The sequence below is a fragment of the Salmo salar genome, chromosome ssa19 (assembly GCF_905237065.1).
Source record: "Salmo salar chromosome ssa19, Ssal_v3.1, whole genome shotgun sequence".
NCBI lineage: Eukaryota > Metazoa > Chordata > Actinopteri > Salmoniformes > Salmonidae > Salmo > Salmo salar.
The window spans coordinates 50,506,917-50,526,871 of record NC_059460.1 but is presented as its reverse complement, the minus strand read 5'-3'; the positions used below and the strand labels follow the sequence as shown (position 1 = coordinate 50,526,871).

Here is a 19,955-nt window from a genome sequence, read left to right as displayed (position 1 = left end):
ACATCAATATACACATCAGTATACACTACGCATTAATGTACACGTCAATATGCACCAATATACACATCATTATACACTAAACATCAATATACACATCAATATACAAATCAATATGCACTACACATCAATATACACTATACACATCAATATACTCTATACACATCAATATACACTATACACATCAATATACAATATACACATCAATATATCATGCAATAACATGCAAATTAATTAATTAATTAACATGCAAATAAATTAATTAATTACTTAAAAATCATACAATGTGATTTTCTGGATTTTTGTTTTAGATTCCGTCTCTCACAGATGAAGTGTACCTATGATAAAAATTACAGACCTCTACATGCTTTGTAAGTAGGAAAACCTGCAAAATCGGCAGTGTATCAAATACTTGTTCTCCCTACTGTACACATCAATATAGACTATACACATCAATATGCACATCAATATAAACAATATACATCAATATACACTGTACACATCGATATACACTATACACATCAATATACACTATACACATCAATATACACTATACACATCAATATACATATCATAATACACTATACACATCAATATACACATTAATATAGACTATACACATCAATATGCACATCAATATGCACATCAATATGCATCAATATACACTGTACACATCAATATACACTATACACATCAATATACACTATACACATACATATATACATCAATATACATATCAATATACACATTAATATACACCACATATCAATATACACAGCAATATACACTATACACATCAATATACACTATACACATACATATACACATCAATATACACATCAACATACATCACATAACAATATACACATCAATATACACTAAACATTGATATACACATCAATATACACATCAAGATACACTATACACATCAATATACACATCAATATACACTATACACATCAATATACACATCAATATACACATCAGTATACACTACGCATTAATGTACACGTCAATATGCACCAATATACACATCATTATACACTAAACATCAATATACACATCAATATACAAATCAATATGCACTACACATCAATATACACTATACACATCAATATACACTATACACATCAATATACACTATACACATCAATATACAATATACACATCAATATACACATGCATTGTCAGAGCATTAGAAGCATTAGAAAGGATGATGCGTCACAATGGACATTGTTCACAACAGTACATGTTTATACCCACAGCATCTGCTTATCTATGCTTAGTAATCCCCAGTACTTGGCCCAAGCTTGGCAAGAACTGGTTAAATAGTAGAACGTCCCTACAACATCCTCTCCTTACTGCCATTAACCTTTCGGGATTGCGACAAGGCCATTAGGACGGAAGACTAAGAGGGGTTAATGAGCTGACTAATAATTAGCCTAATTTATCTTGTATCTGTAAAAGTTACGACACTCACTAACGATGCGTTCTTATTTCCCTAAGTAACGTGCAATAATGCTTATCCCTTTATTAAAATTGGTTTGAAAAACTGAGCCGTATTTTCAGAACAATAACGGCGATTCAATACAAGGATTGGCACCGCCGTTATGAAAAACCAAGCCGTGCTACGCAAAACTTGGATAGCTCTTCAATTCTATTTATCAGTCGATATTTATCTGTTGAAAAATTAAGTTGTGGCGTCATCGGTGTAACCTAAATGTTGCTCACAGTGTGAGACTAGTACCGAGTGCAGCCAAAGTGATTTTGGCTTTAAGTCCTGCAAGTAGCATTCACATCACGCAATGACTGGCTTTGTTGCGACTAGGCTGGCTAGCAGGTACCATGCAGTGTGGTGTAGTAGAGCTGTGTTGAGCAGACAGGCCAGAGTTGCCTCATGTCTGCATTGCGGGGACTCCCGACTGGGAGAGATAGTACAGCACAACATGGCTCACTCAGCCACAGATCAAGAATGGATCCCACCGGTGGTTTTTGGCCTGGTGATTAGATCTCGACCAGGACAGAGAGGTGTAATCTCCTTTGGTTTGACACAGTGATAAAGTTTGTGATGGGGGTTAAAGGAGAGGGTGGATGGGACATGGGAGACACCAGTGTGTCAGACGGTCTCTGTACAGAGGTGTTTTGTTGGTCTATCAATTGAGAAATACAGAGATAGAGATCCAGCAGTGGGCCATTTGAAAGACGAAGGGGGCTTATCGGCTTGTAGCACGGCTTTGATAAGGTAGACAGGGATCCTCCTGGCTCTCTTGTGCCTGTTAGGCTTGTTACAGTGGCGGCTCTGCCCACTAACAAGCAAGCGGAGCTGGAGAGGAGCTGGAGCGGAGCTGAATTACACAGACAGTCATTTGGAACATAAAGGGATTCGGGTGAATAGAAGTCCTTCTGAAATGAATCCATTACAAAAGAGATGAAAAAGCAGGGCTTTCATGATAATTTCAATCCCTCGCAATAACAATTTGCTATTCAGAAACCCCAAGTAATAAGTATTCGAAAATAATGACATGGGATATTGTAGATTTTTCGCTATTAGTCTTTAATGATATTGTGTGTTTTTTCTTGACGAGTTGAGCTAGGTCTGAACATTGTGACCAGGATTGGCTTGTGGTACTTTGGAATTAAATGAAAGCCCAATAATTAGTTTAAATTCACCATAATACATGTGATATTCAACGTCCCTGATCAATTCAAATTTAAATCTGCAATAATTTGCATTGCGCTAATGAGGGAGAAATAAACAACGCATTTAGGCCACGTCTATTGATGGTAGCAGTATTGTTATTTTTCTTCCCCCGCCTGCATTTAAACGAACAAAGAACCACCAGGCGTTCTAATAATTTAAATCCTTGCCATACACTAATTACTTAGTTAGAGATGGTTTTCTTTGAACTGTCTCTAGAGAAAAAACTTTCTGTGGAGATTCAAACATCAGAGGCAGACAGTCTAATAATGAAATACACAGGAGAGGATTCACCAAGAATGCGTCAACAGAATATTTTTATTCTGTTACTGGGGGCTTTCCGAGGATGCGGAGAGCAGAGTTGATGTTGCTTTTTAAGCTCCATGCGTTTTATAGCTCGAAATTAAGGCACGCTGACTGATTTCCTGCTGCATTGTTAGAGAAGGATTGCGCTACATTGTACCTGATGCTAACTTTAGCAGCGCTGCCATGTGGCTAAGGGAGCCATTTAATCATTCACTATAGGTTAGCCTCTTGTAAACAAACATGATATAACCAACACTGACAAAGCCTGTCTATTTCCATTAACCATTACTAAAACTTTTAGTGATTTTATTTCTTCAAGAATGACAAATATATTCCTAATTCCCCCTAGCATGTTATTAAATCATTATCAACTCATGTACATTAATCCAGGCAACTACCTTCTCTGTCATAGCCGTAATCCATCAAAACATCAATGTCATTTTGATCACCCGTGAAACATTTGCCAGCAGGCATGAGTGTGATACATTGACATGCAGTACAGCTGTCCTGACAGATAGTCACACCAGTACCCTCTCAGCCTCGAGCAGTTTTTAGATCATCTCTGTGAAAGGATATGTATTGGGGATGGACACAGCAGGTGTCAAGCGGTGGCATTTAGCTCCCCCACCCACTCAAAGCAACGCCACAGTTGACTGAGAGGCCTGACATTTTTACAAAGGGAAGAGGGATGCATGGAAGCGCATGACTGACGACGCGTTGACCCACCATTGATCCATCCACCTTGAGGACAGGATGCTGTACAGACACAGATTTGTCTGGCCTGACTGCTGCTCAAAAAGAGCCTTCCCTGTGGCCTAGGGGTGGTCTAGCGGTCTAAGCCGCTGCCTCCGGATCACAGCTGGAGCATGGGTTTGAATCCGGACTATTGCTATTTCAGCACACTCTCTCCTCTATCGTGCCCCTCAACCTCAGTTTTATCCAATAAAATGTCACTCCTTAAAAAAATAAAAAGAGCGCTCCCATACTAAAGAAGGATTTTGGTCTTCCAGTAGAACAGGAAATAGTACTATCATGGCCCAACTGAGTGTCAGTGGTGTGCAGTACAATGCAAGGGGTTAATGATGACAATTGGCACGCGAAAACCAAGCAGAAGGGACTTTCCTCTTAAAACATGAAATTATATTCTGTCCTTTGCTCATTTCTGAGATTCTATGTGCACAGAGTTCATCATGATTTGTGTTTAAACAGCTGTTAGAACCCTAGAGTCTGACACAACATCACAGGGCCACAGTGGAGTTCCCTTCCGAGGCCAAAACCAGAAGCAGCCATTCATGTACAGATTGACATGTACCCGGGTCGATAAAGATTATAAAGTTCAACATGGTGGGTCACAATAAAAGCCATATATAAAACTCCATTGACAAGTGATCCATCTGCTCTGGTTTGATGATTGATGCCGTTTCCTTACCACCATTATTATGAGGCCTTCTTTGTTGTTAAGGCCTGACCTTGTCACTGGGGTTGGAATAAATATTGACTTTATGAAGTGAGACTGTCATGGGTTTAAAGCAGTAGGCTACAGAGCCACTGATTTCTCTATGGTTCAGCACCCTGCTTTCCGCAGCCATTTTTAGCTGTTTCAGTCTACTGAGAACCATGTCTTTTTCCTTCAAGAAAACTCACTTCCTTTCGATGAATAAGTTGCAGCTTGTAATGTGACTACAGGGCATGCATGACAGAATAAATTTGGCTTGATGCCAATAACATAATTTAAAGTGAATCACTGAAAATGTGATACACTTTAAAGGGCAGCTGATTTAATTTAAAATGTATCATTTTCCCTGTGCCTCTGGCTTAGAGGGTTAATTGATTCAATTAATTAAATAAATAAAATAATAGTAATCATAGTCACAACCAGTTTCATTAGTATTGTCCACTTCCGAGAAGAGAGCTAAAACATAAAAATGTGGCCATAACAATTCCGTAGTGCTATAGGCCCTAATGTACATAATTAAGAAATCCCTAACGATTTAGAGATCACCAAGAAGACAGCTGCTTCAGAAAAATTGTATTCTCTCTGGCCTCAGGCTGCTCATGGGGAAGCCATGTTTTCCCAGTTAGCCTTTCTTTATGGGCCTGTGAGGCTAGCTCATCCACATTCATCCTACTGAAAAGGATTATATACGGTAAGTATAGAAAGAAATCACGGTACCCTTTACATGTAAGATGGTTACCATGATGATGATACACACACAGTGATGTTTTCACTGGCTGTTGATATTGATGCTAATTGATATTGTGCTGTAACATAGTTTAGTAAACATCTCTAGAGTGATGGGATGTGTACAGATGTAGGATCTTAATTTGAGCCAGTTTGCTACAGCAGGAACATTATCAAGCAACAACAGGACATTGGAATTATTATGTGGATTATAATTAATGAATACATTTTTTTGTAAGGGAAAATTAAGTCTGAAATTTCAAATTGGAAATGGCAAACTTCAGAAGCCTTTTTAAACTTCATATACATTACATGTTTACATTTCCAGAATTGCAGGAAAGTTCTCCTGCAACAGATTGTACATCTGTAGGGTTTATATCTGAGTGTTTGTGCATTTGTATATCTCCCTATGCTTGTTTATGTTTGTATACTGCATGCCTCTATACATGGGAGTGCTGTAAAATAACAATTATCCTACATGGTACGTTAAATAGCATAATTATGACATTAGGCTGAGGATTATGTTGGTTATTAACTTCACACTGTTACCCAGAGTAAATTAATCTGATTTTTGAATAAGTGTGTGAAATTGTTCATAAAATGATATGAGTTTAATCAACCGTTATTGCTGGGGTGATGATGGGTCACACACACACACACACACACACACACACACACACACACACACACACACACACACACACACACACACACACACACACACACACACACACACACACACACACACACACACACTATAGCATTTGAGGAGATCAAGAGGGAAATATGTTTAATTATTTTTTCTTCTTTAACTTTGAACTATTCCTCTGTGCATTAGCACGGCACTGCCTCAGTCAGCTGTTACCTAGATGACCGTCATGTTCCATTCCATCTATCAGCTTCACTAAACATGTAAAGGGGTGGAATGAGGGATCTTCAATACCTTTTTCATGTTCCTAAATTAATTACTCTAGAGTTTAAGATGCTTTAGGAATCCTTAAGTATCAGCTTTTCTTTGGTTGGAATATCGAAAGGTGTCTGGTGGAGATTTTGGGGGATCATTCTGTGTGATTGGAAGCCTGAAAGATAGAATTAGGCCAAGAGGAGATTGGTCTATTTTTTGCTAAAAACATGGTTGAACTTTTTTTATGAACACATTTATGAGTGTCTCTCTCTCTCTCTCTCTCTCTCTCTCTTTTAGCTGGCTACATGGGACTCAGTCCATGGTCTAAATGGAAGCCTGAAAGAGAGTCGCATTGAGAACGGCATGCAAGGAGTAACGGTCAAAGTAGTAACACTACTGGTAAGGAATATCTTGTTGACACTGTGAGACTGTGTTACCATCCATGTGCTGTGAATTGGAAACAGTATCCATGCTGTTCATCTTGAAAATAATGTGTCGAACACTGCTGCTTAAAACATAACCATTGACTCAGCACATGCACCTGAATTCATGTTGTGAGCATTCCTATCTGATGTTGTGTTTGATTTTGTAGGAGGATCCATTTGTCATGGTTGCTGAAAACATCCTTGGTCAGCCTAAGCGGTACAAAGGATTCTCCATCGATGTGCTCGACGCCTTGGCTAAGATCCTGGGCTTCAAGTACGAGATCTACCAGGTGGCAGACAGCAAGTACGGCTCGCAGCTGCCCAACGGCTCCTGGAATGGAATGATCGGCGAGCTCATAAACAAGGTGAGCTTTTCTGTATTACCCGTGAAACCTACCAACCTGCTGTATTACCCCCAGGAAGAGAATGCCATTTGAGACCACTACGGTTTCCACTTGAATTCAGTCCCCGCTCATCCCTGACTGACCAGGGGACGTTAGCTATAATTATTCTCTGTCTGTCTCCACAGAGAGCTGACCTGGCCGTGTCTGCCATTACTATCACTCCGGAGCGGGAAAGCGTGGTGGACTTCAGTAAGCGCTACATGGACTACTCTGTGGGCATCCTGCTGAAGAAACCGGAGGAGAAGATTAACATCTTCTCGCTGTTCGCTCCGTTTGACCTGGCCGTGTGGGGGTGTATTGCTGCAGCCATCCCCGTGGTTGGAGTTCTCATATTCCTGCTAAGCAGGATGCAGTCACTGAGGACCCAGAATCCTCCAGTGCCACACCAGCAGCCCGCCAACCAGGCGTCCAACTCCCTGCACAGTGCTATCTGGATAGTCTATGGAGCATTTGTACAGCAAGGTACAGAGGACTCTCCTATATACTCATTTAGCTTTTATCTAAAGCAACCCAGGCCATTTTACAGTAGAAAACAAATGTATAATTTGTATGTTTCAAAAACTTTATGGGAAACATACCATTTTCATGTGCTGGAATGTGTTTGTCGATTACATTTAAAAATGCATGATTCATTCAAAAATCCGGTGACTATTTACAAACTATTTATGATAAGATGTTGATACTTTCTAATGCTCGGATGAACAGTAAGCCGATTTAGGTAATGAAAGTGATCCTATGCGTTACAATACCATCCATAAAGTTGCATATGAAGTGGAAAAGGCCACACAGCTGTTTCTGCACCTATGTTGCTGTCTCGTACATGTCTCATGGACACGTGTGCGATATACAGTCCATATAGCATAGTGATTGCATTACAAGCTTGTTAAGCTCACAAGAGCACAGTAAAGGTGCCTTTGAATGAAGAAAAGGATATGTTGGTTGGGATCCAAGACTGGCAAAGGGAAATAAATGAGTGTGTCAGCAAGTCCTGTTGAACCTCAGCTGCATCTATAATTACCTCCTGCCAGAGAGCCTGTTGAACCATTTTAAGCCTAACAGCCAAGGATTAAACATGGGGAGCCTCTGTCCTGTTGGTTCTTTGCAACTGCCCACTATTTCAAGTGGACACTTTTTACTGTATTGGAAAACAATGGTCCGTCATCACACATTTTTCATTGAAAGTTATGGAACCTTTGAAGTGATTCACTCTAATCTGGATACATTTTCTTAGTACAGCATATTGTCAGCCAATTGTGTTATGGGATGGTGAACAGACTTCAGCGATCCTTATATAACCATTTCTGTGACAGCATTTTCTATATACCTCAGTGGGGGCTGGTGGGAGGAGCTATAGGAGAATGGGCTCATTCTATCATCTGGAATATAAGAAATTTAACGGAGTCGAGCATGTGGTTTCCATATGTTTGATGTCTTGATACCATTCCATTTATTCCATTCAATACATTACAATGAGACTGTCTTCCTATAACCAGCCTCAACTGAAAACGTGCCCTCCTATAGTTCCACCCACCAGTCTCCTCTGATATACAGTGCCAGTCACAAGTTTGGACACACCTACTCAGTCAATGGTTTTTCTTTATTTTTACTATTTTCTACATTGTAGAATAATAGTGAAGAAATCAAACCTATGAAATAACACATATGGAAGCATGTAGTAACCAAACAAGTATATTTTATATTTGAGTTTCTTCAAAGTAGCCTACCTTTTCCTTGATGACAGCTTTGAACACTCTTGGCATTCTCTCAACCAGATTCATGAGGTAGTCACCTGGAAGCATTTCAACTGACAGGGGTGCCCTGTTAAAAGTTAATTTGTGGAATTTCTTTCCTTCGTAATGCGCTTGAGCCAATCAATTGTGGTATATAGAAGATAGCCCTATTTGGTAAAAGACCAAGTCCATATGTTGGCAAGAACAGCTCAAATAAGCAAAGAGAAACGACAGTCCAGCATTACTTTAAGACATGAAGGTCAGTCAATCTGGACAATTTCAAGAACTTCTAAAGTTTCTTCAAGTGCAGTCGCAAAAACCATCAAGCGCTTTGATGAAACTGGCTCTCATGAGGACCACCACAGTAAAGGAAGACCCAGAGTTACCTCTGCTGCAGAAGATAAGTTCATTAGAATTACCAGTCTCAGAAATTGCAGCCCAAACTCTGCAAGTAACAGACACATCTCAGCATCAACTGTTCAGACGAGACTGTGTGAATTAGGCCTTCATGGTCAAATTGCTGCAAAGAAACCACTACTAAAGGACACCAATAAGAAGAAGAGACTTGCTTGGGCCAAGAAACACGAGCAATTGACATTAGACCGGTGGAAATCTGTCCTTTGGTCTGTTGAGTCCAAATAGGAGATTTGTGGTTCCAACCGTCATGTCTTTGTGAGACGCAGAGTAGGTGACCGGATGATCTCTGCATGTGTGGTTCCCACCGTGAAGCATGGAGGAGGAGGTGTGATGATGTGGGGGTGCTTTGCTGGTGACACTGTCAGTGACTTATTTAGAATTATCTAGAATTCAAGTCACACTTAACCATCATGGCTACCACAGCGCTCTGCAGCAATACGCCATCTGGTTTGCGCTTAGTGGGACTATCATTTGTATTTCAACAGGACAATGTCCCAACACACCTCCAGGCTGTGTAAGGGCTATTTGACCAAGAAGGAGATTGATGGAGTGCTGCATCAGATGACCTGGCCTCCACAATCACCCGACCTCAACCCAATTGAGACGGTTTGGGATGAGTTGGACCGCAGAGTGAAGGAAAAGCAGCCAACAAGTGCTCAGCATATGTGCGAACTCCTTCAAGACAGTTGGAAAGCATTCCAGGTGAAGCTGGTTGAGAGAATGCCAAAAGTGTACAAAGCTGTCATCAAGGCAAAGGGTGGCTACTTTGAAGAATCTAAAATCTGTTTAGATTTGTTTAACACTTTTTTGGTTACTACATGATTCCATATGTGTTATTTCATAGTTATGTTGTCTTCACTATTATTCTACAATGTAGAAAATAGTAATAATAAAGAAAACCCTTGAATGAGTAGGGGTGTCTAAACTTTTGACTGGTACTGTACATCCACCCACTTTACCAACTACTTGTTCATCCTCAACCCCTTGATAACTGTTGTTGCTTTCTACCCAGCCTGGATAGTGACAAGTCCTTTCTCCCCCTCTATAGGAGGGGACAGCGTGGTGAGCTCTGTGGCCCTGAGGATCGTCATGGGCAGCTGGTGGCTCTTCACCCTCATCGTATGTTCCTCCTACACGGCCAACCTGGCAGCCTACCTCACCGTCTCCCGCATGGACACCACCGTACGGTAGGTTGCTCCTTGTCCCTCTGACTCTGTTTTATCCCTTCCTGAATAATAGTGTCATGTTATTGTTAACCCGGGTGAACAGTCACCCGGGTTAACATGAATGACGACCCTTGGCTTACTCCGCTGTTGGAATGTCTAATGTTCTGTCATCACAAGGGGACAAGAAAGACCATCCAGAAGTTCAGTGTCTTTTATTGTCTGCAGTAGAATATGAATGAGGTGTTCACCACAAGTGTTGTCAGTCTGTGGTTTATACAGGGGTCAAGTTTTGTGAGTGGTCAAGGTAGTATGCACTGCAGTGTGGAGGCTGCTCAGGGAGGACGGCTCATAATAATGGCTTTAACGGAGCAAATGGAATGGCATCAAACCATGTGTGTACATTAGATGTTCTTGAAGCCTCACAATGGACTGTTACACAACCATGGTGATATGTTGAATAACACAAAAGATCTTGTAAAGTTTTCAATAGATTTATATGAAATATGACATTCAGGATGTACAGGATCATTATTTTAATGTCACAGCTCGACCATGCAGTACTTTTGCCATTCATCCTGTAGGGACATGGGCTCCAGAACATATTCCACAAATCTCCACAGTGTCATCCACAATATTTTAACTGAAACTGAATTGACATGTCTAAAGCATGATTGCAGCATTTGTATTATCTAATACAGTGTCTTCCTTCTGAAGGTGATATTTTCCTACACTGGTATGTGCCAACTGTTTGAAATGCCAGACATACATCATGGCATCGTCCAGTAGAATCCATTTTGAATAATCATATGCCTACATTGCCTCCCTGCTCACAGACACATACAGACACATGTATATGTACATGGACCTCACACATGGAGGCATGATGTTGGATCTTTAAAGATTACCATCCCCTCTCTGTTGGCCTTCGGATCTGCAAATGTTATCCACCGCTTATCCCGGCACGATGCGTATTTGCTCAGGCGCTGTGGCTTTGACGTCTGATTGTATTTGATTATGCTGATGTTGTGCAAATGGTGTGTTTCAAGGTTGGAGGAGGGAGGGGATTGCAGGAAGGTCATCCAGCCTACTAAGATAGTTAGGTGAGACAACCACATATCGCAGTCGTAGTACGTCCATTTTTCCTCAATAAATAAGTTGTCAGCAAAGTCAGTACTAGTGGGAAAAGGCAAGTGGAAGGTTATTTTTGTGTGTGTGTGTGTGTGGGGGGGGGGGGGGCATGGCGTGGTGGGGAGGTGTAAGAATGTTGTCTTATTTAAGATATTCTTTGAAGAGGTAGGGTTTCAGACGTTTTAAGATGATGGGCGGGGACTCTCCTGTCCTAGTGTCCGGGGGTAGCTCGTTCCACCATTGAGGTGCCAGGACAGAGAAGAGCTTTGACTGGGCTGAGTGGGAGCTGACCACCCCTAGAGGTGGGACGGCCAAGAGACCAGAGGTGGCAGAAGAGAAGAAGGGAGGAGGGGATGGGGTTGAGTGGGCAGGTTGTCGGGTGTCCCACTCGGGTGGAGGTCAATCAGGCGGCCCAACATTTGGATAAACGGAAACCATGCCATGAATTAAGAAAACTATTTTCTTTTTTTTCATAATGCGATGTAGCACATTGACAACACAAATCGCTTTGGAAAAAAATACTTTCTTGTTAACCTTCTTACCTAATGAAAACCTATAGCTGAGATAACAAAACAAGACCTTTACAATCAATATTGTTAAAATAATAAAATCGTTTCATTGAAACTTAAATTAACAATTCCTAGAATTGAATGTAGGCTGCAAAAATAAATATATTTAGTAGGCTAATAGACCCTACTCAAATTTTGACCAGCTGTACTGATTATAACTTTATATGTCCTTCATAAAGTAAAAAAAATAGCGAAAGCCTACATTAATCTAATAATTATTAACTGATAATTAACAGAATTATCGTAAACAAATACCTGCTTGCACTTTTTGAAGGCTGTGTAGGCTATCCATCTACCGTGTTTTTGTCTTTGTCCACAATGACTCCAAAATCCTTACAAACCGGGGATTTCACTCACGCGGGACCTGTAGCCACGATTCTGTATTCCCCCATCTTAACCTTTCTTTTTATTTCTATGGTTACGTTAGCCATTTTTGCGTGAGCTAGGCTAGCCAGGGAAAGTAAACATGGCAATGTATTCTCACATGGAGGGACGGAACATAAGCTCTGCACATGGACAAATTAAAATGTTTCAGCACCACACAAATAATGTTGACAGTTCCCTGCTCCATACTCTCTCACTGCGTGCGTAGCTGGTAGCCTATATGTCTGCCTCCCTGCTCACATAATGGAATTCACAATACAACAAGCTCCTGGGTTTGTAAAAATATAGTGTTGATTTCAAATGTTTTCCGGCCCTCAATATAATTCCACCCGCAAGCTGATTTTTTTTGCGGGTCACCCACGGGGAACTGTTGGAGGACTCTATCACGCAGTGAGTCACTCAGCCATGGAGCGGGAGGGGAGGGTCAAGCCAGCTGGGAGGAAAGGGGACAGTGAAAGTCAAAGGATGCGAAAAGGAAGGAGAGTAGGGTCGAGGAGGCAGAGTGAGGAGACAGGAGGGAGAAGGATTTAGCAGAAGGGAGAGATGATAGAATAGAGAGGAGAGAGTAGTGGGAAAGAGAGAGAGCGAAGATTGTGATAGCGTATCTAAGTAGTGGCTGAGTGGTTAGGTTTGGAGGAGAGAGGGAGAGAAAAGCAACAAAGAAGTGATCAGAGACATGGAGGGGGGTTGCAGTGACATTACCAAGCAAACAGCCTCTAGTAAAGATGAGATCAAGCGCATTGCCTGCCTTGTGAGTGGGAGGGGACTGGGAAAGGGTGAAGTCAAAGAACTGAAATGAAGTCTGGCATCAGGAGGTTGAAGTCGCCCAGTACGATGATTGGTGAGCCATCATCAGGAAATTACTTTGTCAAGGTGTCAAGCGCAAGCTTTTCATATCATTGCTCATCCAATTCCCCTGCTTTTTCTCACAGCAGGTTTTTATTACGCTACATATAAGCTACTAGTATTACAGTATTATGTTTGTCACGTCAGCTTGAAAAATATATATACTGAATAAAAATATAAATGCAACATGCAAGAATAGATTTTTTTTACTGAGTTACAATTCATATAAGGAAATCAGTCAATTGAAATAAATACATTAGGCCCTTATCTATGTATTTCACAAGACTGGGAATACAGATATGCATCTGCTGGTCACAGATATCTTTAAAAAAAAGTAGGGGCGTGGATCAGAAAAACAGTCAGTATCTGGTTTGACCACCATTTGCCTCATGCAGCGCTACACATCATCTTTGTATAGAGTTGATCAGGCTGTTGATTCCGGTCTTTGGAATGTTGTCCCATTCCACTTCAATTGCTGTGCAAAGTTGCTGGATATTGTCTGGAACTGGAACACGCTGTCATACAGCGCATCCTAAACATGCTCAGTAGGTGACATGTCAGGTGAGTATGCAGGCCATGGAAGATCTGGGACATTTTCAACTTCCAAAAATTGTGTACAGATCCTTGCAATATGGGGCTGTGCATTGTCATGCTGAAACATAAGGTGATGGAGGCAAATTAATGGCATGACAATGGGCCTCAGGATCTCGTCACTGTATCTCTTTGCATTCAAATTGCCATCGATAAAATGCAATTCTGTTTGTTGTCTGTAGCTTATGCCTGAACATACCATAACCCCACCACCACCATGGGACACTCTGTTTGCAACGCTGCCATCAGCAAACCGCTCGCCCACACATTTACATGTTACATTTAAGTCATTTAGCAGACGCTCTTATCCAGAGCGATTTACAAATTGGTGCATTCACCTTATGATATCCAGTGGAACAACCACTTTACAATAGTGCATCTAAATCTTTTAAGGGGGGGGGTTAGAAGGATTACTTTATCCTATCCTAGGTATTCCTTAAAGAGGTGGGGTTTCAGGTGTCTCCGGAAGGTGGTGATTGACTCCGCTGTCCTGGCGTCGTGAGGGAGCTTGTTCCACCATTGGGGTGCCAGAGTAGCGAACAGTTTTGACTGGGCTGAGCGGGAACTGTGCTTCCTCAGAGGTAGGGGGGCCAGCAAGCCAGAGGTGGATGAACGCAGTGCCCTTGTTTGGGTGTAGGGCCTGATCAGAGCCTGAAGGTATGGAGGTGCCGTTCCCTTCACAGCTCCGTAGGCAATCACCATGGTCTTGTAGCAGATGCGAGCTTCAACTGGAAGCCAGTGGAGAGAGCGGAGGAGCGGGGTGACGTGAGAGAACTTGGGAAGGTTGAACACAAGACGGGTTGCGGCGTTCTGGATGAGTTGTAGGGGTTTAATGGCACAGCCAGGGAGCCCAGCCAACAGCGAGTTGCAGTAATCCAGACGGGAGATGACAAGTGCCTGGATTAGGACCTGCGCCGCTTCCTGTGTGAGGCAGGGTCGTACTCTGCGAATGTTGTAAAGCATGAACCTACAGGATCGGGTCACCGCCTTGATGTTAGTGGAGAACGACAGGGTGTTGTCCAGGATCACGCCAAGGTTCTTAGCACTCTGGGAGGAGGACACAAGGGAGTTGTCAACCGTGATGGCGAGATCATGGAACGGGCAGTCCTTCCTCGGGAGGAAGAGCAGCTCCGTCTTGCCGAGGTTCAGCTTGAGCTGGTGATCCGTCATCCACACTGATATGTCTGACAGACATGCAGAGATGCGATTCGCCGCCTGGTTATCAGAAGGGGGAAAGGAGAAGATTAATTGTGTGTCGTCTGCATAGCAATGATAGGAGAGACCATGTGAGGATATGACAGAGCCAAGTGACTTGGTGTATAGCGAGAATAGGAGAGGGCCTAGAACAGAGCCCTGGGGGACACCAGTGGCGTGGTGCGGAGACAGATTCTCGCCACGCCACCTGGTAGGAGCGACCTGTCAGGTAGGACGCAATCCAAGCGTGGGCCGCGCCGGAGATGCCCACCTCGGAGAGGGTGGAGAGGAGGATCTGATGGTTCACAGTATCAAAGGCAGCAGATAGGTCTAGAAGGATGAGAGCAGAGGAGAGAGAGTATCACACTACGCAATACACGTGGTCTGCGGTTGTGAGGCCGGTTGGACGTACTGCCAAATTCTCTAAAACGATGTTGGAGGCGGCTTATGGTAGAGAAATGAACATTCAATTCTCTGGCAAAAGCTCTGGTCGACTTTCCTGCAGTCAGCATGTGTATTGCATGCTCCCTCAAAACTTGAGACATCTGTGGCATTGTGTTGTGTGACAACTGCACATTTCCTGGGCCTTTTATTGCCCCAGCACAAGGAGCACCTGTGTAGCAATCATGCTGTTTAGTCATTTTCTTGATATGCCAAACCTGTCAAGTGGATAGATTGTTTTGGCAAAGGGGATTTCAGCTCATGAAACATGGGACCAACACTTTACATGTTATATTTATATTCAGTGTATATATTTATATATTCCACCTGAGTACCAATTCATAATCAAACATATCTGAAGCAGACCTTCCTGGCAGATTTTCTGCCACGTTAGGAGTACGGACTGGAGTGTGTTTTTCACTAGTGTGACGCCGTGTCCTTCTTGTTTATATCTGTATTCTCGGTACATTAGGTTATAGAGACAGAGCACTAGCCATTCTGTTGATTCTGCCACTGCTGGGAGAGGTTCTTTATTTATAGCCATTCTGGATGATTCATCCCACTCCTGTTAGTGGAAACCATGGCTGAATCAGACACTGGGTTCTTTCAAATGTCTCTTACATTTTTGTCATTGGAGTGCATGGGAATGTCTGAAACTTACTCCTCAGACTTGCATCAGCGAATAGATAGCTTTTCGCTTGGCACCGACTGGTAAGATGCTTCAGGATGGCGATCATCTGTGCTAGCAATGCAGAGGTCCTGGGTTTGAGCCACGGTGTGAGCCGAATCAGGAGGACGTGGTACTCGCTAAGCAAGCAGCGGGACATTCTTTACATCAGCATGGTGGTTACGTTAGCTAATGGAAATGGTAGGTAGTGGATAGGTAGTGGAAAGTACATTGGACACGTGCTTTCCATCCCATACTCCCCCCGAACCCAGAGGTCACAATGAACCTCTTTCTGAAGGGTCTCCCATCACACCATTTAGAAGCTACCGTACAGCCAGTGCCAGGTGTTAATGGTGATGTGCATTAGCCATTGATATCATGAGTAGCCCCCACTTATGCTCAAACACACACACAAGTGCGCACTCATGCATACCACATGCGATTGCATTGACAGTGTGTGAATAATGTGACCTACATCATTTGAGAGGGTTTAATTTGTACTCCAAACTTTGAGTAATTTACCAATTAATTAATTTACATTTTGTTTACCATTCATTGAAATGCTGGAAATACGTGCTTGCAAGTTCTGTGAAGTAGGCAGAATATTTTTGAAAAGGTGTCAACTGGCGGAGGCAAAACATTAAACAAGAACATTTTAGACATCCAAAAAACAAATCCTGGTGAGGCCTCAAAGTCATAATTATCTTTTCGTCCTGATTTTGTGACATTTTTTACTCTCTGTTCCCTCTCTATCCTTGATCAGGGGATTATGTAGATCTAACCAACCTTGTTTAACTAGTATGGGCTATGTGGGACGTTAGCGTCCCACCCGCGGTACAGCCAGTGAAATAGCAGTGCGGCAAATTCAAAACGACAAAAATCTCATAATTCAAATTTCTCAAACATACAAGTATTATATACCATTTTAAAGATAAGATTCTCCTTAATCTAACCACAGTGTCCGATTTCAAAAAGGCTTTACGGCGAAAGCAAAACATTAGATTATGATAGGACATCACCTTGACAAGAAAAACCACACAGCCATTTTCCAAGCAAGGAGAGGCGTCAGAAAAAACAGAAATACAGCTAAAATGAATCACTAACCTTTGATGATCTTCATCAGATGACACTCCCAGGACTCAATGTTACAAAATACATGTATGTTTTGTTCGGTAAAGTTCATATTTATATCCATAAACCCCATTTTACATTGGCGCGTGATGTTCAGAAAATGTATTCCCACCAAAACTCCCGGTGAATGAGCACATCAATTTACAAAAATACTCATCATAAGCGTTGATAAACTTTACAACAGTTATTGAAAGAATTATAGATATACTACTCCTTAATGCAACCGCTGTGTCAGATTTTAAAATAGCTTTTCGGCGAAAGCACATTTTTCAATATTCTGAGTACAGAGCTCAGCCATTAAAGCAAGCTATACAGTTACCCGCCAAGTTCTGGAGTCAACTAAACTCAGAATTAGTATTATAAATCTTCCTTTACCTTTGCTGAACTTCGTCAGAATGCACTCCCAGGACTCCCACTTCCACAAGAGTTATTTTTGTTCGAAATACTCCATATTTATTTCCAAATACCTCCGTTTTGTTCATGCGTTCAGGTCACTAATCCAAAGGCATAACGCGAGAGCGCAGAACCAGAGACGAAAAGTCAAATAGTTCCATTACCGTTCATAGAAACATGTCAAACAATGTTTACAATCAATCCTTACGGTCTTTTTAGTAACAGTAGACGGATGAAACAAGTTTCTAAAGGCTGTTGACAGCCAATGGAAGCCTTAGGAAGTGCAAAATGACCCCACAGACACTGTAGTTTGAATAGGGATTAGATAGAAGAACTACAAGTCACTTCCTGGTTGGATTTTTTTCTCATGTTTTTGCCTGCCATATGAGTTCTGTTATACTCACAGACATCATTCAAACAGTTTTAGAAACTTCAGAGTGGTTTCTATCCAAATCTACTAATAATGCATATCCTACGTTCTGAGCCCGAGTAGTAGGCAGTTTAATTTGGGCATGTCATTCATCCGAATTTCCGAATACTGCCCCCTGTCACTAAAAAGTTAAACCTAATTATTGTATTCACAGACTGGGCAGTGCCCAGAAAGACACTCGCAATATCCACTGGGTAATTTGTTTGGCAGCCCACAGTGTATTTCTTATTCACATTTTGAATACATGTGTTGATAATGTGAAACATGGGGAGAGGGAGAAGGGGTGGGTATTGATTGATTTTATTTCCTCCGTGGGGTGATATTTGGCAAACAACAAATAATACCGGGTTACCGGTATTTCGAACATTATCCACTGGGTTTGCTGCAGGCAGAAAATCATAGGAAATGTTCTTTCATTTACACAAGCTGTCTCCAATCAATTCTTTAATGTCTGGTTACGCGTGAGTCTTTGGTGGGGGGATCGCCTCAACCAGGGGAGGCGTAACATACAAATCTTAATTGCACAAAGCCTATTATTTGGCAGGGAGTACAATTTGTAGATCAGTGATTCTACACCTCACTTTACTCAAACTGATCCTCTCCAACAGACTCGATCCCTGGTCATCAGAGTTTATAAAAATGTTGCAATTAGGACAGTTAAAGGGGAGAGACTGAATCCAACAAGAAAATATAAAAAATTCCAAATCAGAATATCGGTTGAAAAAAAGAGTGTGCCAATACCCCGCTTGGACGCTCTTTGCAGACAATATATTCTTCAAAACCTGCAATTTAGCATTAGATTATAAATGGAAGGACAGAATAGACAGCCAACTGAAGAAAAAAAACAACACATTATGCTATCTCAGCAGAATGCTTCTACAGTACCGAGAAGGTTGTGGAGGATTTAATGAAAAAGTCTCCTTACATAACAAGACAACATCAATCAACCAAAATATTTCACAAAGTATTCATAGCCCGTTCTTAACATATGGGTATGTTAGACATTTTTATCTCAGAAAATATATAGGGGGAAATGTAGACTATTTTCAGAACATAAATGGCTAGCCTATTTTCATTCCCTATAGAAATAACAACCCAACAACTTCTCCAATTCTGTTAGGACCGCAGTATTTGGAGAGATACGCTTCTCCACCTCCACAAAACGCGAGTAAAAGTGCATGTACTCTGAATGATGTTCTGACACTATTGAATAGTTCACTGCCTTTAAATACACTGTATCAGCCAGAACAACTTTAACGTCTTCACCCACCTCTCCTACAAAATATGAAGAACATAATGGTCTTGTGTGTCAGTGGATTCGCCCGTTATTATGGAAATGCTTTCAGTTTTTTTGACTAGACTGCGCCCCAGTGTGTTAACCATTTACTGCAGTGGGCTAAATCAGGGTCATACAGAGTTTTTATTGATAGTCTTAAACAAATCTACTTTGAAATAAAAGTATACACCTCAAACACATGGTTATGGGCTTAAAAAAACACCTGTACCATGTCAGATATAGAGTTGAAATGTATTCAATCTTGAGTTTGCATCGCAATATTACACTTTTATATACATCACAGAAGACTGAAATATAACAAAAAGGTTTCACATAGAAACACTGGATTGTCAGCAAAAAATAAAATAATAAAAGTGAATTATGAAAAAATACTAATGACATTCGACCCGTGATGCCACTAGAGGAAGATTTGGTCATTTTACTGGAATTAATGAATGTGCACATTTTGGGATTGTCAACTTTTTCGAGAGGGATGTTGGCACTTGCAAAACCCATATCCTCAGCATTTCTATAGCGGATGAAAATGGCTACTTTGTTTAGAAATAAGCTATATTTTGTTAGATAGAATGCCTGTTATTCCCCATATAATGTTCATAACAATGAATAAGTTAAATATTTATGTTGATAACGTCCTTGTGAGGTAAGATTATCAAAA

The 19,955-nt window shown here is 41.4% G+C and overlaps 1 protein-coding gene across 2 annotated transcripts in view; it reads left to right on the top strand.

Annotated features, from left to right (window-relative positions):
* The window catches only part of grid1b (glutamate receptor, ionotropic, delta 1b), a 424,434-nt gene that overhangs the window by 373,053 nt on the left and 31,426 nt on the right, over nucleotides 1-19,955 (top strand). For both annotated transcript variants that reach the window (XM_014158350.2, XM_014158349.2), the window contains exons 9-12: nucleotides 6,385-6,486; nucleotides 6,680-6,877; nucleotides 7,042-7,378; nucleotides 10,112-10,250. In XM_014158350.2, coding sequence (XP_014013825.1) covers nucleotides 6,385-6,486; nucleotides 6,680-6,877; nucleotides 7,042-7,378; nucleotides 10,112-10,250 — 776 coding nt within the window. The remainder of the gene's footprint in view (nucleotides 1-6,384; nucleotides 6,487-6,679; nucleotides 6,878-7,041; nucleotides 7,379-10,111; nucleotides 10,251-19,955) is intronic.